Source organism: Drosophila tropicalis, unplaced genomic scaffold (genome assembly GCF_018151085.1).
Source record: "Drosophila tropicalis isolate 14030-0801.00 unplaced genomic scaffold, ASM1815108v1 contig_878, whole genome shotgun sequence".
Taxonomy (NCBI): Eukaryota; Metazoa; Arthropoda; class Insecta; order Diptera; family Drosophilidae; genus Drosophila; species Drosophila tropicalis.
In genome coordinates this window covers 3,272,589-3,296,084 of record NW_027173374.1, presented here as the reverse complement: position 1 = coordinate 3,296,084, position 23,496 = coordinate 3,272,589, and the positions used below count along the sequence as shown (strand labels likewise).

At 33.7% G+C, this 23,496-nt stretch overlaps 2 protein-coding genes across 8 annotated transcripts in view; one reads left to right on the top strand and one right to left on the bottom strand.

Annotated features, from left to right (window-relative positions):
- Gyc88E (Guanylyl cyclase at 88E) overlaps positions 1 to 23,496 on the top strand; it is a 38,754-nt gene that overhangs the window by 5,589 nt on the left and 9,669 nt on the right. The window contains exon 3 of the mRNA XM_068301972.1: positions 15,930 to 15,965. The gene's annotated coding sequence lies outside the window, so the exon portion shown is untranslated. The remainder of the gene's footprint in view (positions 1 to 15,929; positions 15,966 to 23,496) is intronic.
- On the bottom strand, positions 11,555 to 21,847 carry Mf (myofilin). Of its 7 annotated transcripts, none has more exons than XR_011033648.1 (9): positions 21,768 to 21,847; positions 20,576 to 20,727; positions 19,583 to 19,792; positions 18,039 to 18,108; positions 17,692 to 17,801; positions 14,937 to 15,140; positions 13,235 to 13,465; positions 12,743 to 12,919; positions 11,555 to 12,317 (listed from the first exon to the last, which is right to left on the bottom strand). XR_011033648.1 is itself a non-coding variant. In XM_068301973.1 (8 exons), exons 2-8 carry the CDS (start codon positions 20,664 to 20,666, stop codon positions 12,298 to 12,300), a joined length of 936 nt encoding a protein of 311 aa, XP_068158074.1. In that variant the 5' UTR covers positions 20,667 to 20,727; positions 21,768 to 21,847; the 3' UTR covers positions 11,555 to 12,297. The 7 variants fall into 7 exon arrangements, 4 of the variants coding, with proteins under 4 accessions (XP_068158074.1, XP_068158075.1, XP_068158076.1 ...); XR_011033649.1 differs by having other exon boundaries at positions 18,039 to 18,087; XM_068301973.1 differs by lacking the exon at positions 12,743 to 12,919.

Below are 23,496 nucleotides of genomic sequence, written 5' to 3'. Positions count from 1 at the left end.
TCCCCACTTACATTTATTGCTCCGCACCTGTTGTTACTCGAACCCAATCAGTGGCATGTAATGAAATTGCTTCTTTCCTTCCTTCTGTCCTCTCCTCGTCACTTTACCCGCAACACTCTCTTCAACTCTTAATGGGAAAAAGGAAATCAAGGACCTGAATATAGCTGATGTTGCTACTGCTGCTATGGCAGAAATGATGATGCTCTCAGGCTTTCAGAATTGAGTTGAAAACTGACGGCAGATTTAATAAAAATTTATTTGTTTATCAATTGTTTGGAAAAAATTGCATCAATATTTTGTAGACAATTTTTAAATTTAATTTTGATTCCAACTAGAACTAGAACTCTAGAATCCTAATAAAGTAATCGAAAATAGTTAAGTAGTTATATATTGACTACGATTTCTGAGATAGGAAGGTAAAACAGATTTAAGAATTATAGTTCTACAAATCCTTTTGCTTCGTTTGTCGCTCTCAACATTGTCTCTTTTTCATGGTCTTAACTTGAACTTTAATTGGCAGGCTAAAGAAGTGACAACAGCAAAGAAAGTGAACGTAAAAGCAAAAGTTTCAACTGAAAGATTTCCATAAAGGCAGTAAAAATCATTAAAAGTTAGCCCAGGGAAAATAAAGTAATAGCAAAACAGAAGAAGAAAAAGAAGAAAAAAGGCAAAGTAAGCCACTTGTGCTTTGCGATAAGTGCAGTAAATTGAGTTTCAAGGCTGACAAGAGACAATTTTTGATTAAATTATGTATACGCAGCATAGGCTCAAATGTAAGTGCAAGACAATTTAAGCCCACATGCGTTGGTAAGAGCCCTGGAGTGAGTGTGTGTGTGTGTCTTAGTGTTAATAGCTCTGGCTCATTAAAAGCCTCAAAACTCATATGCATTTGTCTCACGTGTTCAAGTTTTGTTTATTGCCAATATGTTAATGATATGGGCTGGCTGAAGGACGAAGAGAAGACAAATTCTAGGCAATGAAGGGGAACGGAGACGGAATGGGAGTAAACGGAAGTTCGAAATGACGTTGACTACGACACGTTTGGCGCTCATTAATTTCCAACATGTAGATTTTTAATGAAGATGCGTGTCTGCTTCAAAACGTCGCTCACAGACAGACTCATACGAGCAGGGTATCTTATGTGGGCGACTGTGTGTGTGTGTGTGTGTGTGCAAGTATTCAGCTATAATTTATGCTAAGCCGAAAAGTTAACCCAGCGCTTTTAAAATTTATTACGCCTGGGGTGCCGTCCGCCCGCCTTGATCTTACTAGCAAAATGCTTGTTGAACACACAAAAAAAAAAAAAAAAAAAAAACAGTCAACCAGGACCCAAACACGTTAACCATGCTTGCCCGCCCTTAGGTAGACTATAGCATTTGTGTGTGTGTTTTTATAATCAGTTGGCTTATTTCAATTATGAATAATTAGCAGAAGTTAATTAATTTTCAGTTGATTAAAAGTTAACTGAAATTGAAGTGTGAAAGGATACAAGGTATAAGGAAACCTTACTAAGGAACTTCTTTAATACTAGGATCTTGATAAAGCAAATCTTTAAATTGACTAAACTTGGCCAAAGAAGACCTAAAGACCATCTAAATTTCAGGTCTATTTGCCCCTCGGATTCAATTAGAAGTTAAATAAAACAAAAGTTCTTTATTGTCAAAAGTTTTATCAATTAGTTTTATGTCAACAAACCAATTTAATACAATTTGATATACAATCAAAACACCGCTCAGTATCTTTTTAAGCAAATAAATTTAAGGACTAACAAGATAACTTAAGGACAACAAAGTGCTTAGCCATTGGCAACCTCAGTCAAGGCAATTCCAATTCGAAAATCCAAGAAAAACAAATCCAAAACGACAGAGAGAAAACCAAGAAAAAGCAACCTAAAATAATAGAGAAAATGGATGGCCACCAAAAAGGGGCCCAAGGGCATTTAAGCGGCTTGAACTTGATTTAAATTTTTCATTTACTCTCCTAAGAAAACTTTAACGTTAGTGGAAATGGATAGAAAGTAAAGAGAGAGAGAGAGAGAGAGATACAGAGACTCTAACACTAATGCAAACTAATCACTGTTGACCGTTAAAGCGAATGGGACACACACACACATGGGAAAATGTTCTAGTGCGACAACACATTAAAGGACAGACCCACATATATACACAAAACGTTACCCTTCAGTACCGGTCGCCGCAAATTCCTCAGAAAATCCGAGGTAATTTTTGAGATGTCGCCTCGGATTTTCAGGGGACATGCCATACAAATTACCGGCGACATTTAACATTGTGTGTCCTAGCGCCTCGGACATTCTATCGATTTTTCGGCGACATGTCGACGGAATGTCCCCGCAAAATAGTGGTTGATTTTTCAATCGAATTAGCGGCGACATGTCGACGCAATGTCCCAGCGAAATTATACCTCGGATTTACAATCGACATTGCGGCGACATTGTCGATAGAATATCCCAGCAAAAATTTTTCTCGGATTTACAATCGACATTGCGGCGACATTGTCGATGGAATATCGCCGCATTTTTTCCAAAAATAAATAAAAACTTGACTTGATTTGGTTTTTTAACACGCATTAGTTTTTATTTAACAACATATATATACATTTAAATTTGTTTATTTTTATTCTTAAATATATTACATTAAATTTAAATATTTATGTATATTTACATTTTTCTTAAGTTTTTATTACTTTACTTCTTTTGGCTTGTGCCAACCAATGTCTTAGCACATTCTCCGCCGGCTCATCCGGAATCGGATTTTGGATGGATTCTAAAAAGAACAAAATTGATTAGGGAATGAAAAATTCAAAATATTAATAACACTTACCTTTATTACTGTATACACTGAATTTGAAAAAATTCAACAGTTCCTGCCCCTACGAAATTCAATCGCGAATGAACAAAGAAACGAAAAGTACAAAGCGACGCGCGCAGGAGTTGGAAAAAACAATAACAACAATGCACTGACGAACGAAGTGAATTGGCGTAGACAAAAATCATCATGCTTTACTCTTCCAATTTTTTTTTTTTTCAAATGAGAAATATATATATATGTATGTACAATGACGACATTAGCTCGTTCGGGTGCCTTCGGCTAACCTCAGCATGAAATGCGCTGGCAGAATTTTTTTCTGTCGACGTTAGTAGTTCGGAATATGTGGCGATTTTGTCCCCGGCGACATTTGGTACTGAAGGGTATTTTATAGCCACTGTGGGTGAATGTGGGTGAATGTGTGTGTGTGTATGTGTAAGTGTAAATGTGTTGGTTCGTTGGCTGGTTGGTTGCTCGGTTTGTGTTTGTATTTGTGTTTGTTTGTTGTTGCTGTTTTCCTTTTAATTTAAGTTGATGCGCCAAAAGTGCAAATAAAACCAAAAGATTTATAAACAAAGGACAGGCTTCTTTTGTGTTTTCCCACTGACTAAGTGAAATATTTACACGAAAAATAAAACAAAACACACAGGAACACACATGTACACACACACACACATATACATAAAAAAATAAAATACAATAACAAATAAACGGATAAGACCAAACTAAACTTAGATACAAGTCACCAAAAGCAAAATAAAAACAAAAATCAGAAATGCCTAGGGAAAGTGACAAATGGAAATGATTTTTCATTTAAGCTTTGGTGGTTAAAGAGAAATTTGATTAAATTGCCAAAATAAATTAGACTGACCAAGCATCATAATTAACAAGCAATTTCCGTAACTTTCATTTGGGGTAGCCATTTACAGATAAAGTATCTAGTATCTAGAAGATACTTTTAGTGGTTCATCTTATGTAGATAGTTTTATAGGTCTTAAATTCAGAAGTCTCCATTCAGAATTCTCCGTGATTCAAGCAGTAATTTCCCATCGAATTTGGAACTGAATTCTAAATAGTAATTGTTATTATATAATTATTGTTATTATCAATTCATTGAAATTAATATTAAATGTTTCAAGTATATTCCATTTGAATTTCAAATACATTTCCATTTCAATTCCTTTCTCAGAATTGCGAAATTAAACCCATCAGTAACAAGATAAATGCTCAACATGGGCACACAAAAAAACATAGCAGAAACACAAAGGAAAAAAAAAAGGATAATGAGGTAACATATGTTCGGTGGTGGCCAAAAGCAAACCAACAACAAGAGCAAATAAAAGAAAATCCAACAAAAAGCAAGTGAGGCAAACAAAACAATTTGCAGCCTCCAAGCAACATATTTAAAAATGACAGAAAACCGAAAAAACACTGAAGAAAAAGCGGAAAATTGCCCTAAGCTACTGTCTGTCACAAACAAAAAAAAGAAAGGCATGCGAAGGGGAAAATGAGAAAGCAAAAAAAGAGGGCAAAAGGCTGCTAATAATATTTATGGCCGCTCACTTTTAATGCCAACTGTCAACGCAAAAGTAATGTAAATCCCACATATATGAAGTTGGGTCTAAAGCAGCTTAAGGCTTAAATATTGCTCATACGCCTACGGGGCCCATTGTATGGCCTTGTTTTATATTTAATTTGTAATAAAAATAAAATACCACAATCACTTAGCAATGGAATCAGGTGGAACAACTCTGAATCTTGGCCCTTAGCTGATGAGGTGTGCGACCGACTTTTCATTTTCCACTACACCTCAAACATTATCCATTAGCCTAATGGTCATCTGGCAGAGCCTACACAACATTGCTACTAAATTCACTTTGAATTTTAATTTAATTTTGGTATTTGCCAAACACTTAACTGTAAGACCACTTTCAGGTGTGCAGACATTTAAATTGCCGTTTAAAGCAACAGCCATTTCTCTTAGCCCCTAAAGTTATTTGCCTCAAAAGTGTTTGGCTGTCAACCAATTTTATTAGATTTTCCACTCAGCCAACCAGGAGATAGTCAAAGAATTTCAAATTTAATTGCAAGTCAAGCTTGGTCATTTAAATATTTGGTTTTTTTAATTAAAAATAACTTAACTCTCTGGGCCAGAGTCCCACTAAGCGAATAGCAAACATTTACGAAGGAAAAGTCAATTTCTTTTTTCATATTTTAATTGTGACATCGTGATATTGGGGAATCGAAACCGAAACAAATAAACTTGAGTCGACTACAAAAAGACCCAAAGGACGTAAAGAGAAAATGGTTGTCAGGGTTAACAGGATTTTTTTTGCATCCTTCTTTTTTCGTTTGAGAAGAAGATTTCGTCAACAACAAAAAATAAACTTAGAGGAGCCTAAAAAGTTGTTAACATTAAGTCGTTTCTATGTTATCCTTTTCAAGTCTGAGTAAAGGCTTAGTATTTAAAAATATTTTATATTTAATGAAGAGAGCCATCTTAAATCCTTTAAATTTGAAATCCATTTTAATAGTTGATCAAGAGTTCATTAAAATAAATTTCTAGCCATAAAAGGAGTAAAATCTGAATACTCAACAGACGGCAAACTGTGTGTGTGTAACATATTATCCAATAAAGCAAATCTACCCTTTTTCTACATACATATACATTTGCCAGGTAGATATAAAAACATTCGATAGCATTTCAAGAATAACAAAAAGTGTAGCATACTTTTTCGGGATTTGATTTTTTTAGGTGTGCGTGGTGCTGTGATGTGTTTGGCATGTTTAATCAGGCTGAAACCATAAGCAAATAGGCAAATTGTTTGGTAAATAAACCAACAACGAAAAGTTTATAACACATTTTGCTGATCTAAATCAAAACTGAAAGTAAACCAGCAAGATTTCTTACAGTAGTCCTCTCTCTCTTTCTTAATACTTTTGTCATCTTATTTTATTTTCCCTTTTCCTTTTCCTTTCTTTATTTTTTTGTTGTCATTCTCTCATAACTTTTGACAAATAACAAGCAAGTGAGCTATCTGTTGTCATGCCAAAAGGCATAAGGGGAAACTTCTTTATATTTTGTTTATATAGACACAGCCAATTGAAGCGTATAGGATGCTTTGGTCCTTAAATTTTGTTGATTTGTCTCATTGTGAAATGGCCTCCTTCCCCATACACACAACCAACACACAACCATACAGACGCTTTTGAAGTCAATCTGACTGTGACTCCTTTTTGCCCAGCGGCTTTATCGCTTCGATTTGATGGACTAAGTCAGCTGGCTTATGGTTCATTAACATATACATAGATATATATGTATGTATGTATATATAGACACCAGACTGTCAATAGATTCTCTGCTAACAACTGTCTGAGTGGCGGTTGATGCATGAAGAATATCTTCTATTTATACCAAAATACAGAAAAACAAACAAAAAGTGGTTGTGGCAAGCAAATAATCCTAGTTTTTGGTGGGGTTGTTTATCTTTATGTGGCTGATGTTGTTTGACCTACATTTTAGCGCTTTAAGCGGCCTAAATAGTGTTGTACAACAATTAATTTACTTAAATACTACCACAATGTTGTATATAAAACACACATATGGAGCACCATAAATCATTTCATAAAAATTTTCATATCTGCATGCTGCAAAAGTTCCCTCTTCTTTTTTTCGTTCTGGTTGCCAGCGAATTGATTTTCAATTTTTATGCTCGCCTAAACGGAAAATTCATTAGTGTTGATGCCACAAGAGAGTAAAAGGGCCATACCACAATGCGGGGAAGTCGAAGGGTAATAAAAAGCAATACACAATAGAAAATTGTAGTGTTTTTTTTTTCTCACAGTTTGCAAATTGCATGAAGGCAACTTAAAACTGTCAACGTATTTTCATTTCGCTTTGCCGTAACCGTAAGTTAATGCAAATATTTCAGACAATTTGCATATAAATTTGTTTATGAATTTGTTTGTGCAAAAAGCCTCAAGGAAAATTGCCTTGGCATTGTGTGAGTGTGTTTGTAAGGGAAAATGAAATTTGTGCGGCCTACACAAAAGGCTTTAAAGTGCTTAAAGAAATATCTCATTTGTATATACATAGATGTCCTGACCATACAAGGACTTAAAATAACATTTCAAATGTCTAATTTTAGTTGGCTCAACCTAAAACCTAATAAAATAAGTTTTTTACAGCGTCGGATTATTAAATGGTGTTCCCAGGTCCATGAAGTTTTGCTTAGGTGCCATGTAGAGTAACAAAAATAAGAACATCTGGACGGTCTCTTGATTCTATTTTTAGCTAATTTATCTCCTCGTATGCAAATTGTGTGTGAAAATTTTACTCAAATTACATTTCAGCCATTTTATTGTCCTGTTGACAGTCTCATTAGGCATTCGTCCTGTCATATCCATATGTCCTCAGCTTTTACCCTCATCCTTATCATTCAGGACCCCCAACTGCTCTTTCCGTTCCATTTCCATTATTTACTGTCATTCTCTCTTCTCAGATAGCTTTCAACGCATGTAAATATAACAAAACAAATTATAAACTCACAAAATATGGAAAATTATGTTCATTCAGTCTGAGTTTTGTTTACAGTTTGTCACATAGTTCGTGGCACGAAAAAACATTCAAGTTGGACTGTAAAAAAAAATGGAAAATTATTCATAAATGAATTTATTAAATTCTTATCGTTTATTGCCACATTTAGGGCAAGGCAAATACAACATTTATTAGACCAACTCAAATCTTTTGTGGTTACCTTTAATTGGCGTATGGAGGACAATTTATTATTCAATTATTCATTTAGATAGCACAACATTTTAAAAGCATGCTCATCTTTTTTAAAGACTTGAAAATAGAACTTTTATAAAAAGAAACCATAAAGATTAGTTGGTTATTATTTAAAAATTTGCTAAAAGACTGAACCGCACGAATTTTGCCATGAATAGATGCAAATTTTGAGTTTTCTCTTAAGTAAAAGTAATTTTTATGTTGGACAAGCTTAGCCACAAACTACACAAAGCCTGCTCATCTTCATTAAAGCTTTATGTGAGAGATTTTAGAAAATACTTAGTCAAACACAAACTCACCAACACACACACACACATTTGGACACCCACACACACAAACATTCTTTGCTCTCGTTCATAATTCATATGCAAAAAGGGAAAGCCGCCAGTTCTGGGCCTGTTCCCAGAATCCAAGAAGGGAGCCCTCTGCTAGCCAATCACTTTCGCTTCCATGAACATATTTTGCGGCATACCGAGATATGTTGCGGTTCGACGTTCAATCTACAGTTCTTGACAGACTTTTGAGGAGTACAGAAATTCGAATATAAATTATCAACAACTGCTTGCCACGAAATTTTAAAGATAGTTTTGTGATTCGGTTTAAAGCCTAATCGTTAATTTTCAACACAACATTAAACAGCTTAAAAGTGAAACTATAAACTTTTTACTTTAACCAACTTTAGTTAACAAATAGAGTTGAGAATACAATAAGTCAAAACGGTGGATGGTTTAGCTAAAACTACTTAGCCCGCAGTTTCCACTTTTACTTTGCTTATTTACTTATTTTTACTTACATTTTAGTTCCAACCACAGACAAACAGGCAAAGAGACAGGCAAACAGACTTAAAACACACACAAAATGGACGCAGGTGCTAGATAGGATAATGACAAAGTTGTTTTTCAGCTTTCTCTTTATCCTGAGGGCGCCACTAAGTCAGCTACTTATTACATGCTATGGCTAGAGAGAAGACGAAGGGAAAATTTCTTTTTCTTTTATGGATGGCAAGTTTTAGCTGTAAGGGCAGCTGTTGCAGCAACAAAATGGTGCGCCGCAAGTTGCACATGGCGTATTCGTGATTTAATGTTATGTGATACAAATCACATTGAAAACTTGAAAGAAACAACCACAAATTGACTTGCAAAAGATTTTGAAACTACTTTCTTCTTTGCACTGAATCAAACGTTCGATCTATCATCTTTCTATTAGTATTGGCATTGGTTAAACTTCGTCTTCCAAGTTTCCCGTTTCCCATTTCCCTTGCGGTAATACTCACCACTTTTCCGCCTTCACTAATGGCCCTGGCAATACAATAGAATGGTATACAAAAACGCCCTCTCATTTAACTTTAATTTAACCTTCAATAAAGTAGGTTCAACCCCCAACACGAAATACATCGAAAGAATAGCTACAACAACTACAACAAAAGCAACAGCTATAATAATAATAATAACAATAATTAAAGCTGCATCATCCTTAAGGCGTCAAATAAATAGAAATTTCATTACAGACAGTTCAAAAACCTTTTAGGCAGCCGCGCTTCAGGGGGCGCGGTTTGTCTAACGTTTGTCGATACTAAAGAAACCCGAGAATAGCTCGCAATCAATAGAAACATTTTATTCTCTGCTTTCATTTATGGGGGAACGAGTAAAATGTTAGTTTATTTTACTTGATTTTTAGTTGTCTAAATGATTTGACAATTTGGCTTTTAATGACCCAAACCATTAAAATGGCAGTCAGCGAAGCATACAATTTTCAAACATATCACTTAACTTCATTTGTTTTGTTATTCAAATGTGTTGCAACTAAACCCTTTTAAAGCCGGAAACACAATAGGAAAGACAATGGCAACAAGATGCCAAGCCATGTCAAGTGGGTACAAAACTCAAACCCAGACCAATTAGTATAGGCCGAAAACCACAGGCCAACTGTCAATTATGGTGGGTTTTTGGGTGAATGTTGACGGACTCTTAGGCACGTGCATTTGATGGCAACTGAAAAGAAACTTTTTTTTTCTTGGGTAAGATATAAATCTTCAAGGGAATGCCGTCAGCAACAGGCGCTGGACGGCCGCAAAACATCAAAACTGAGCAAAATGAAATAAGAACAACGAAAAAAAAAAAAAAAAAACCGCACGAAAAAAAAAAAACAATGAAAAATAGAAAAAGTAAAAGTGAAAAACATTTTGACAGGCAGCAGAGCAGTTATGTAAGGCCCACTTAAATTTCAAAGATGTCAAATGGCGTAACTTTTGAATCGCCCTTTTATACCCTTACCAAAAAGTTCACTTTAATTTCCCTAAAACATCAAAATAAAAGCACAGAAACATAATCTATTCGCCTTTTAATTTTGAAGTGTATCTAATTTTAGCCAAAGTCGCATTTAGTTTAGAGGACAACTTCACGTGCTTAATTTTGCACTGAAATATTTAACTTGGCCAATAAAATTTATATTAAAATGAAATTTGCCATCAAAGAAACAAATTTCAACAGGATATTATGGACTTTTGTATATTAGGGATATGATAAAAGTGAAATTTTAAATAGTTTAGTAAGAATATAAAAATTTCGTTAATTTTTTGATTTTACTGATTATATTTTGTTCGCTTTAATAAGTCAATTACATTTGACAGGGAGGGACTAGGCCTGAGTGCTAATCAGGGTCAAGCATCCTGTGAATACACACACATACGCATCTCGAAAACAAAGGCCATAGAAGGTGTGGGAGGGAAAGAAGGGAATGGCATACATTGAAGAGAAAGCTTTTGCATGAGTGCGCACAAAAGCGTGCTACAATTTTCGTTCTTCCGTTTTTTTCCAACTTTCTAATGAATTTGTATATTGGTGTGTGTGTGCATGTGTGTATGTGTTTGGGTTTGTGTATGAAAAACATTTTGTCATGGAAATTAATATAATTTTTAATTAAATGCTGTATAGGCGAGTTCAAAGTCTGCACGTGACTTGGCTCACATTTTGCCATTTATTTGGGAAACACACACACACACGAATAAACACACACACACTCACAGAACATACTCACATACTCGAGGGACAAACAGTTAAAAACCAATTGAAATGCTCTCAAATAGAAATCTCTAAAGAATATTTCAGCTCACCCAAAACAAAAAAAATACCACAGGAAAGTGGAAAATATAATACCCCATTGACATTGCAGTGACCTTTAGTAAAAAAAAAAAAAAATCGAAATCAATAATTAAATAGAAACAGCAAACAGAAAAAAAATAAAGATGATGATGAAAACGAAGTCATCGCAAACATAAAGAAAAGAAAATTAAGTCGATTGGAGTGTAATAGAGAAAGCTACTAAGACAGAGACTGAGAGAGAGAGGAACGAGAGTGTGCATACTCCAAGGACTTGTCAAATGGCTGCAGAATCAACACAAGAAACTGGCCCAACTCTGGCATAGACAAATGGCCAGAGCTCTGAACAAAATCGAAAACAAAAAAAAACAAAAAATATGAGCGAACATGAAAAAGTGCGAAACAATTGCGTGTTAAACGCCAAAAAAACGTCAAACAACAAATACAAAATTGAGCAATGAGGCAGTAAATGAAAAGATAAATGGCATGTCTGATAAATGGGCAAGGGGACAGGATATATACATTGGCAAATGGTGAAAAATAACGAGTGGCAGGACTTTCAAGAGGTGGCCTCGATTTATTCATGATACTTTCGATAAGGTCAATAGAACAGACACTTTCGTATGTCGCATGAAATATTCAGGAATTCACTTAGCAAATTGTTGTTGCCATTAATGCAATACTAAAGGATAACCCTTAAGGATTTCATTGAGAAACAGAAATACAGATCGTAAAAGGTTATTAACTTTTAGTGTCTAAATTATATAGACAAAACTTTTTAAAATAAGTCTATTAATTATAAGTTCTTTTCTGATTCCTTAATATTTTAAAAGAACATTAAGTTTCGGTTTTTAGAAGTTTTTTTTATTTACTTTTTTTTTACTGAATTTTGTTTGTTGTGTTTGTTGTCAGATTGAAAATATTTGAGCTGCTTTTTGTTGTGTTGCACATTTCAATATTTTCATTTCAAATTTCCAAATTTCACATTATTACAAATACAGATGGTTAAAAAGTAATCATAATATAGGTATATATATATTATATAGCAGCTAAAATATACAAAAAAGGAACAATTCTATATGATGATGGCAGGCATCGCAGATGTTCACTTCGAACGAGGCCAAGATCATAAAAGATTTTGTTGTTTTCATACTATATGCACATAGTAAGATAAATGTAAATCGATTTCATTTTTTTTTTTTATGTTTTTGTTTGTTCACATATGTAATTGCACTTAAAGATTAGAAAAGTTGTAAAATAAAAATGTTTTCTATACGGGTTCTTTTGCGGGAAATGGCGCACTTGATTTGGCAATAGATGTTGATTACAGTCTCTCGGAAAAGATGTTGGTCCGAGAAATGTTTTGCAGTTTTGAAAAAATTCAAACGTCTTGTTGAGGATATAGAGATGAGACTACATTAACTAACTAGTTAGTTTCCAGTTCTTCAAGAGGTGAAAGTCGTTCATTTTCTTTGGGGGGCCCCTGTTTTTTTTTGGTTTTTCATTTTGGTTTTGTTTTTTTGATGCATTCGTTGTTGGTATTCTTGTTTTCTGATGTTGTTGTGTAGTTCGTTTTTTCGTTCGTTTACAAAATTGAGCGGTGAGCTGTGAATATAGAATATGAAACAGTCAGTTTAAAGGGAACTTCAAAAGTATAGGTAAAACATGTATAACTAAAAGACGTGCATTATGTTTGGTATATATTCTAATACTACTGAGTTATATACAAATTTGGAATAAATAATGTTGGTTGATGTTAACTACAGGTTTGCAGGTATCTACGAGTGTAACCAAAGTGGATAAGTATGTGGCTATTCAATGAACGACAGTCTCACGATGTCAAGGACTTTTCTTTGGTCGTCATTTAATATCCACACCTTGTAAAAGAAGGGAAAACTACAGGATACTCTATATTGTTTAGGCACTACCAAGTCATTTGGGCAGTTTGCCTGGAATTTCGGCATTTATGTGTTTTTGGTTTTGTTGTTTTTTTCCACATGCTTTGATGCAGTTTTGTTTTTTGATCTTACCAATTTGTTTCTTATTTTCTTTTTTTTTTTTTTTCGTTACATGTAATTTATGTATAATTAAGTACAAAAAAATTACAGAAGTCGCTTGTTATTAGAGCTAACGATACTTTTTTGTTTGTTTGAGAGATGATATTGATCTATATATTTTGATTTTTTAGAAAAAATCCTCTGCCTCAGCTGTTTTTTAAGGGGCAATTGAAAATAAATGTAAATAAAACAAAAAAATCATGGTTAAATAAAGAAATTAGAAATCAAAATTGTTGCATGAGAGAAGATTTGGTGAAAAGATAGAAAGAAAATTTCGAAAAAGCGAAAAATTTGAGTTTCTCTCATGCTTTCAAATCATATTTACAAAATTCTGTACATTTTGCTAGAGTCTTACCAATATATTTGGATATGTCTAATACGAGAATTTGAAAGTCAATTTTGAATTTTTGGTAAGACTTTGGTTTGCTTGAACGAATCGTTTTGTTCGGGCATTTGGATACTTACGGGTCAAGGGTCTGGCTGGGTGCTTCGACCACAAGTAACGATTCTTCACCGGCGACAAGTACGAATCACGTGCAACGGGGCTCGAGGCACGGGGCACCGAGGTGGCACGGAACGGCACCAAATCATCCACATCCCACCAGAAGGGATCACGTACAATCGATGAGATCGGCAAGTTGGGGCTTGGGCTCAACAGATCACGGAAACGGTTGCGTGGATGGAAGATTGGAAGTCCTAATGGTAGAGTTTCCCCCCAATCGCAATTGGGAGTAGCATAGTTTTAAATGTGTGTAGTCCATCAAATAGGTTTTGTTGTTTTTTGTGAGTGCATCAGTTGGTTGGTTTCATTCAAAAATTTAGTTGGTTTTTTTTAGGTAATTTGGGAGTGTATACAAATTAATTGATTGTTGTTGTTATAGTTGTGGTTGTTGTTGTTGTTGTTGTAGCAATGTATACAAGAAGAGCAGAAAGAAATATATTTTTTTGCTGTTTTTTTGTTTTGTTTAAACTAAAACAAGAATAAATCAAATAAAAAAAAAAAAGAACAACGCTTTAACAATATTTCTTTTTGGATATTTTCCATGCGTATGTGAGATTTTCGTAGTGGAAAAAATATACCAAAAGGATAAGGAGAAGGGAAAAGGATATAGGATATAGAATAGAAAATAGATAGGTAGATAGATAGATAGGCTGAATAAATGACAGAAGAAACTTGGGAGTAGAAATGATAATGCAGGGCAGGCGCTACGTAAAGCAGATTCAATAAGCACATTTTAATGGTAAATTAAAATGGGCGTCTGGGTGTCATAGGTTCAAAATAAATGGCTCAGAAATAAAGAAAATCATAATATTTAGTTTCAAATGGAAGAGCTTTATCTTGGCTATATTCTTAAGTTATTCTCTTAGTAATTTCAAAGCACAAAGCACAAAAAAGTTAAGAATGACGAAAAATCAAACATTTTCCAAGTTATGTAGACATATTTCTTGAACTTTGAAGTCAAATCTAATCAAAATGTTAGATTATTTTAAGGATTTACTTTCATTTATATTCCTTTACTCCTAAGCCATTTGTTTTAACCGGGATTTAAGGCACGGCGCTTTTGGATGCAGCTGTACTGAAATCTTTTGTCTTTCCAAATTTATCACTATACTCTTTCTTGTTTTGCGCTGATGCTGCTGGCAAAATTTATGCTCAAAATACTATAACCAATTGCTTTTGTTTTTGTTTTTTGTTTGGTTTACGTGTAAGCCAAAGAGTAGAAATAATTTTGACAAATTATCTAAGACACAAACGGATGTGAGTGAGAGACTGTTGATGGCTGAAAGACGTGAATTCAACGCATTGCGAAAAATATGGCAGTAATTTTTCAACACGTTTGCTGTCATCTTCATCATAATCATCATTATCATCTCTCCCTCACGATTTGTGTCAACAAAATAACCACAACAACAATACGCATAAAATGTTCGTCTCTTCTTGTATGTAAAAACACATACACACACATTGAGAAGACGGGTGGAGGAGATAAAATATGTGAAATTTTTGGACTTTTACCCTCAGCATCGTAGGCGACTTCAGTGGGGCGTGGTCCCCAGCGACCGGCTTTGACAGGAGTGGGACTTGGCGAGCCGGCACGCTCAAAAATGCTTGGCCTAACAGCAGCTGCTGCTGCTGCCTCAGCCTCAATGATCGCGGGCAACTTACTTTCAAAGAGTTCATCCAAAGGTTCCAGGGAGCTGGCACGGAAACTCGGCCGTGTGAATGGGGCCAAGCTGGTGGCACGATCGAAGACCGATGGTCCACGTGGCACGCTGCCATCGCGGTTCCAGTAAACTGGTGGTGGCACATAGGGTTCGCTGCCAGCGCGGGTAGAGCGGCTGGGACGGACGGGAGAAGGCGAACGGCGAGCTGTAAAATAAAAGTAAAAATTCAATCACATCAGGCTAAAAAGCTAAAACGAGCCAAAGGGCAGAGGGTCCTGTAAGAAAAACAAATATTTCACCTATAAAATTTCATTCATTCTTTGTCTTAGAACTGTATCTTTCAACAAATTACTTGAGTAATAATATTTTCCTTTTCTTTCTTGTAACATTTTGAGTCATTCGACATTTTCAATGTATTCCATTTTAGAAACAGGTACAAAATACAACCGACATGCGTCAGTGGCAAAAATGTCTTTCATCTATTTTTCAAGGCAACAACTGTCGTCATTTTTTTTCTTTCTTTTTTGTCATTTTATTTCGCTTCATTTCGTGCAGCAACCTTTTGTACATGTTTGTTCATCAAATCAAGTATATTTCCCCTTATCTTCCGACTCTTTCGTGTCTTTTGCATTATGCAAAAACATCAATGCCAGACTAGAAAAAAAAACGTGACAGAAAACTAGCTTTTTAAATCCAACATTGACAGCATCTTTCGAAGGGCCTTCCAAATGGAATGCTTTCAGTTTGAGGTGCAAAAGTTTTCAATGCCTTAAATCTATGTCTTTGCGAGCATCTGAATTCCATTCATGTAGTTTAGATCTAGAAAAACTTTAATAAGCAAAGTAGATTTGAATCTTATATTGACTTTTCTCTATCAGCACAGTAGAAGATTATTCAAATAATCAAAACTTATTCCGCTTCACTACTTTTATATATTCCTTTGGCTCTGATGCGAAAACTTTTATAAAATTTGTGCAATTTTCTTTACTTACAGGAGGCAAATACTGACTATACTGAAGTTTTACATAAGGTGAGTAGGAAGTACTTACCTTCTTATAAATGAGAAGGAAAAAAGTAACCAACCAACGTTGTTTAACCAACAAATTCTCAACTAAACACAAAACAAAATTACAATTAACTGTGGGCACGAAAACCAAAAGACATTATGGCATTAAGAATCTCCATTTGGAGAGAGATAGAGAGAGAACATTTAACATTTACTATAAATGGACAAAATTCGTTAAATATTTCATTTTGTTAAGTAAACTTTTTTTCGTTTGGCAGTTTATTTACAGGCACCGCACAGTGTAATGTGAAATTTCCATGTATTTTTTTTTAATTTTTGTTTTGTTTTAGTAGTGAGAACGACAAGAAGGACTAAGGACAAGGACCAAAAACATTAATGAATGAAACAAATGTGTTAAAAAGAAGAATACAAAGATGATAGACAGACAGAACAGTTTCGCTTCTGAAGAAGAAAAAAGTAAAAACCAAAACACAATTTTTCTTTTCAGTTTCTTTTTTGTTTTTAATTTTTAAAAAATTTATTATTTTTAATAGTTTTTGAAATTATTTACTAAGGGAGAGAAGAACGTGAGAGATGAGGGTGGGTCTTCGGTTTATCAGCTATGAGACAGACAGCAACGAGTTCTATAATACAGCTTCTAGACGGGGTTAGAGAGTTAAGCGAAGAGCATTAGAGAAAGATCAGTTTTGGGTTATACCCTGGCAGATGATGTTAAATGTGTATGTATTTACAATATAGAGACAATTGAGATCGGACTATTTTTGAGAGGGTTTTCAGAAGTTGTTTTGTCAGGGGTATAGAAAATTCGGCATGCCGAAGTTTTTTTTCAAACAAGATCTTTCCATGTTCTTCTACCTCTTGGATAGTTTTTTTTTGTGGAGCAGGGTCTTACAGGAAGAGACCGAGGGCGGGTGGGGGGTTGATGAGGCAGATATTGTTTTTAAAATTAATTTTTGTTGATTGTTGTTTTATTAATATGATATCATTGAGTCATATGTCTAAGAATTAATAATTAAAATTAGATTTTTTTGGTTTTTGTTGGTTTTTATAAATGTTTTGTTGTTGGTATTTTATTACTTTCGATTTGTTGTTGTTGTTGTAGTTAAGAATTAAATCAAGCATTATCATAAGATATAAGCTATACAGATATATATATGCATATATAATACATACATATATATCATACAATGAAACATTTAACGAAATCTCTTGTGGTTTTTGTTCTATTTTAACAAATTACTTTTAACAATTAAAAAATTTATAATTCTCTGACTTGTGTTGTTGTTTTTCTTTCTCTTTTTTTTTATACAATTTACTACTATTTAAGCTAAAGCCAAAAACCATTTAGTATTTCTTGATTGTAAACGCTCAGCGCTTCAAGCTCTAATAGCTGCAAATAGCATAAGATTTAAAAAAAAAATTGTAAAAGAATTAAAATTTTAATGTTTTTTTTTTTTTGTTTGTGAATTTGAAAAAATGTATTCGTTGAGTATTTTGTTGTTCATTTTTTTTTTTTTTGTATTTTTGGTGTTCATTTAGCTATTTTTTTCAGATGTTGTTTTTGTTTTTCGTGCTTACATTTTGTAATTTTGAATTCAAATTTTGTTCGTTGTTGCTGTTGTTTTGCTGGTGTTGTTTGCTGATGTTGGTTCTTGTTGTTGGTGTTTTCTTATTTTTTTGGTTGTTTTTTTTTTTTTTTGAGTTTAGAAAATGTCTTTGATATCCTTACCCTTGTTGAGTTGTGCCAGCAACTTGTCCTCTGGCTCGTATTCCAAAGGCACCAAGGAGTTTGGTGTGAGTGGCTTGTCTCTCAAGTAGAGACCATAGCGAGATGGGTATCTATAAAAAAGATGGAGATAATTTATTAAATATGGTAGGAAGCATATTAAAACTAACAAAAATTACTAAGAAATTAACTAAAAATACATGAGAAATAACAACTGACGAAAACAAAGTGGAATGGAGAGACATGACTTGTGTTTAAAGCTTAAGTAATTCTAGTCTAAACATCGTCTTGATGATTATTATTATAATGAACTCAATCTTAGTTATAGGTATCCTTAATTCAATACCAACCTGCGCTCAATTTCTTGCATGCGCTTCAAATGATCATTCCAGGCCTTCTCTGCATCGTAGTTAGCTGGAACTGTTTGTGTGTACATAAGTGGAAGAAATTGTATAAATATTTATTAGAAAATTGTGATTTGTATATGGGAAATGTTACGAAAAGTAAACAAAGCAAGCTATAAAGTTTAAAATTGAAATGCTTACGGAAAGAGACGTTTAGACTGGGGCTCACATGGCGTATGCGTGATTGCAAGTTTTATATAACATACGCATATATGTAAAATCCCCGCAATAAGCAAAGTTAAGCATAGTAGTATTTGTTTAAATATATATTTGGGTGTTTTTTTTTTTTTTTGGCATTTTTGCAGAGCAGCAGGGGGAAAAAAGAAAAATTCAAAACAATATTAACAAATTGATAAAAAGAAAAGTTTTAGTTTATTATGGGGACGATCTCTATGTTTCTATGAAAACCAAATGAAAAGTGAGGTGGCTGGCGTGGGGAGAGGGCGTGGGGGTAGAAAACAATACCTGATGGCAAACATACATATATGTATTTATGGTAGAGATAAATGAAAAGAAAATCATTATATATTTTCACACCACAAAGCAATTGTTTATTTCACACACATTTTATAAAGAAAGTAAGCAAAATTTGTTGATTCTATAAATCATTTTTGAACTAAACTCTAAATAAAAACAAAAATATGGCCTAGAGAGAGATAGAGAGAGAAATCAGAAATTCAGCGCAACAAGAAGTATGAAATACATATAACTATATAGACATATATATTATATATATATATATACTGAATTTTTTTTTTGACGACATACATTTTTATGTATATTCTGCAACAATTTTATGAAAGAAAGAAAGAGAAAAAAATTGGTTAGTTTCCAAAACAAAACAGAAACCAAAAGAATTGTTGAGGGGAACGGAAGAGAGCTTTGTTTCTTGACTGAGGGGGTTTTCCTGCTCATCAGTGGCTAGGTGTGGGTGTGTGTGTGTGTGTGTCTGTGTGACTGTCTGACTGTGGGTGTGTGTATATGAGGGCCTCAGTTATTTGATCCCATAGCACGCACAATCTTATATACCTTGCTTTCTATATGTACAAGATATCCATACAATTTGTATATATAACTGTACCTTATATTTGTGAAATACATATGTGTGTGTGTGTGTGTGTGTATTGTAGGATTTTCTCTAGAAACTTTTGCCAAAACATTTCGTATCCGAAAAATCTTTGAACAAGAATTATGCATTGACGTAATACCTATTATATATTAAAAATTTTGCGCTGGCATTTTTTATTTTTAAAATTATGAAATCATAGCAGAAGCAGCACCAACGCAACAACAACAAAAAAAATTCTTCAAAATGAAATAAAATTCAAGGTGCTTGGCATGAGTTTTTCATCTTTTTTTTTTTTTTGGAAATGGCATGACTATGAATCGATTGATGATCGATTGAAGGTGTTAGAGGCGGCAGGGCTCGAAATTGTATAAAATTCAATTTTCTTTTTGTGTTAATTCGCTTCTGGTTAAAACGAACTTACTTGTTCTGCTGTAATGATGATCATAGATGGCACGTGGCGAGTAACCGTAGGTGTCACGGCTCACTGGCAAGTATCTGTAGCCAGATGACTGCACACGCTCATTGGCCGTCGAGGGTTCATCATAGATGCTCCTGTAGGTGGGCGAATCCAGGTAGGAGCTGTATGGGCGGCTGGCTTTTGGTGCCTCATGGGCACGAATATCCTCGGAACCTGTTGTTCAAAAAATAATAATTGACAATATCAATTTAGTATATCCTATACATATATGTACATATGTATGTGAGTATGCATAGTTATTTATATGGTAAATTCCTCCAATTTTGCTCATAGTTATGTGGGCTATTTTACTATTTGGCTCAATGCCAAATACAAAATAAAAGTATATACACAATATTTTCTCAATTTTTGCTTTGTTTTCAGGCATGATTACATAGTTGAAATTTTTTCCTATACACATGCAAATGTCTTTGTGTATGCTACATATATCTTTATGATGTAGAAAAGTCAAGAAAGCTTTTTTTAAATTGTCTATCAGATTATGAAGCTTTATGTTGTTGTTGGTTTAAAATGACACCTGCCAAAAAGAGGTAATATATAGAGGAATAGAGAAGATCTGAAGATAAATACACAGTCGTATATATATTTATCTGTATCTGTATGTATGCCTAGGCTATTTGTGTGTTAAACAAAAGTTTTTCTCATTTCAGTTTCTTATGTATATAAGCAGAATTTGTATAAAAATTATTTTAAATTAGCCATTCTTTTAAAGACTATCAAATTGTGCATTGGTCATAATCAAATACTAATGATTATTAGTTATGTATTATAAATTTAAATACAATTTAATTGAAACATCTTAATTTCAAGTTCAAATTTATGACTCCAAGTGCCTTAGAGACTCTACTTAAGAAGAAATGCCTCCCTTTAAATAATTTCTATACTTTTGAGTAAGTTTTTTTAACTGTTGTATTATCATTTGATTTTTGAACTTACCCTTCAGGGATCTGATGTAGGATTGCCAGAATTTGGCCTTCTTGCTGGGGCTCTCATTGCGCCCAATCATTTCCAAATGGCTCTTGAACATTTTGATCGATTTGTTTTTCTGTGTCTATCAAAGCACAAGAAATATTCGTTGAACTCGTTCGCTGTAACAAATACAAAACGATGAAAAAAAAATTTTTCAATTTGCTGTCAAAGTCACTTAATGATGCGGCACATGCGGAGAACACACTGGGAGCTCTTGTCTCCAATGGAGAAACACTCGATTTCTCTCACTCTAATGCTACGTTCTCTCGGATTTTCTTTCGTTTTTCGCTATATCATCTCTAACCAATTTTCAGTCTTTGGCCAAGTCGTTCAGTTTCGAAAATAAACAGACTGTGTGTGTGCCACTTTTTTGAGAGCAGTGCAAAGTTTATACAAGAATACAACAAATTTGTTATATACATATATAATTATATATAACAACAAGATCAATCACTAAAAATAAACTTGAATATTCGGTTCGAAAAATAATCATCATCATATTAGACAAACCGCCGGGTATACGCATATTTTTATATATCTTCTTCTTTGGTTTTTTTTTTCTTCTTCACACTTTGAATTTGATTGCTTGGCTATATATGAAACTAGCGAAATTCTATATTTTGTCTATATCTATGCGGATCTCCCTATTAATACAGTATATGCATGTATGTGCTCTCTGAGCGAGTGAGTACGTGTGTGTGTGTGTGTGTGTCTGTGTGTGAGTGGTGCAGCTAAATTTGCTTTATTTTTAAATGTCCTTGAGTTGAATTTTCATTCTGGTGCTCGAGGGGCTTGTGCCAAACTTCACTTCACAAAATTTGATTTGATTTGCTTTGATTTAAAACGATTTGCCATTTGCTTTTCATCAACATATTGCACTTTGATATCAAATGTCAATTTGTTCTTATATAATCATCATGATCATTGCAAAATTTTCATTCATAATTTTGTCATATTTCATAAAAGATTTCGAAATTTTTGAATAGAAATGTGTCACGAAAAATATTTTCTCGAAATATATATCCAGTAATTGTTTATAGCACTTGTTTGATTCACTTGAATTAAATTACTTATGAATTATTATATTAATCATATCTCTTATTTCTCTTTCTCTTTTTCTTTTTTTTTTTGTATTATTTATTATTTATTATCGGCTTACAATTTAATTTACTCCTAAAAAATAGCGATCTATCCTCAACGAAGAATTTTTTCAAACTGCAAACCAAATGAAAATTTGGCTCACCAATTTTCCTCGTTTCACAATTTTGCCATTTCGTTCCAACCACACACACGCACACACACAAAGATGAAAAGCTCGGCATTCCTTTACGGCGTAGGTAGATCTGTGTATATAGATATATATCTGTAAAAGCTCTATATGAGATCAGTCATACGTAAGCTCTATGTTTTGGTCAGGCAACTCTGATGATAATTCTATCGCCCACTCATTGTTGTGCCTTTGAAATGGAATGGAAATGCTGATGATGCGATTTTTCCACATTTTCCCTCTATTTACCCTTTCCCCCCGTTTTCGTGTTACTGTATTTAATTGTCTGTCCGTTTTTATTAACGTCTTTAAATGAAACAAATGCATCAATAAGTTGTTGGGGGAAGTGCGTCAATGAACCCTTTCCGAATTGCTTTTAACTTTTGCCTCAAATTCAATAATTGAAAACCATTTTGACTAAATAAACAAAATGCTAAACTAAAAAGTCTATACAAAATTCCTGAAAAATTTATAAACATTAAATTTATAAGATATCTGTCAAGATATCTGTAAGCTTCAAGGTCTAAAGTTAAGATGAATTTGGCAAACATTTGACATGATTTGCCTCAAAACAAGTTTTAATTACTAAATATTACTTCAATTTCATTAAAAATGATTGTAATTTTAAGTCGTTTCCCTTGACAAGTCTCCATCATTTGACGAAGACCAAATACAACAAGCAATTGTTCTTCGGGCCGGGCCATCTTCTATTACCAATATAGTGAAAGATTAGCTAGGTTGAAGGGCACTAAGGCTATATTTAATTTATAATTATCTTCGAGGCATTCCAAAATTTACATAGATATAGCTTAGTAGTGATGGGTACAGTTTGTTTATTTTCTATTGATTTCCTATGCACACGTGTTGAACATATTGTTTATTGAAATTACATCAGTTTTGTTTTGACTTCTTTGAACAAATATTTCGAGGTTAATGCAAATTGTGGCATTATGGCTTTGTTTATTTTTTCTTATGTAAAGCAAAAGATTTCCTCTTTTGTTGTTCGCGTTTGCCCTTAAATAAACTATAAACAATTGCAGTCAGGCGGCGATTTCGACTTTCAACTTGAACTTGACTTTGATGATGAACAGGCTAAAAGGAAAGATTTGCACACAATTGGCAAATACCTGGCAAAAGGTATCCAACTAATTTCTTGAATTTGCCAAATCAATGGACTTAAATTTAGTTGTAAACTTTTACTTTCTGGCACGCTTTTTGGCTTCGTTCGACAATATTTGTTTTTGTATTAATTGAGAGTAGTTCAATTACTTTGATGTTCTAATTGAAGGACAAACAAATTTTGTTGGCAACAAACAATTTGACTTTAAAAAGAAATTCATTCTCATTCCTTTGCAGTTCGTTTCAAGAATCAAGAGAAATCTTCAAATTGGGAATATAATTCTATAAGCTATAATTCTTTTCATATTTTTGGCCTCTTGAGAAATGAGGTCAATAATTAAGCCAATTATTTTGCCTCGTTTTTGCCCACCTTCTCTCTCTCTCCCTCTATCTATTTCTCTGTCTCTCTTCTGTAATTTATATGTAGATGTCAGTGAGGAATTTGCATATAAGCCATTTGCAACAGAATATAGCGTGAAAATTAATTATAAATTAGGTTTAG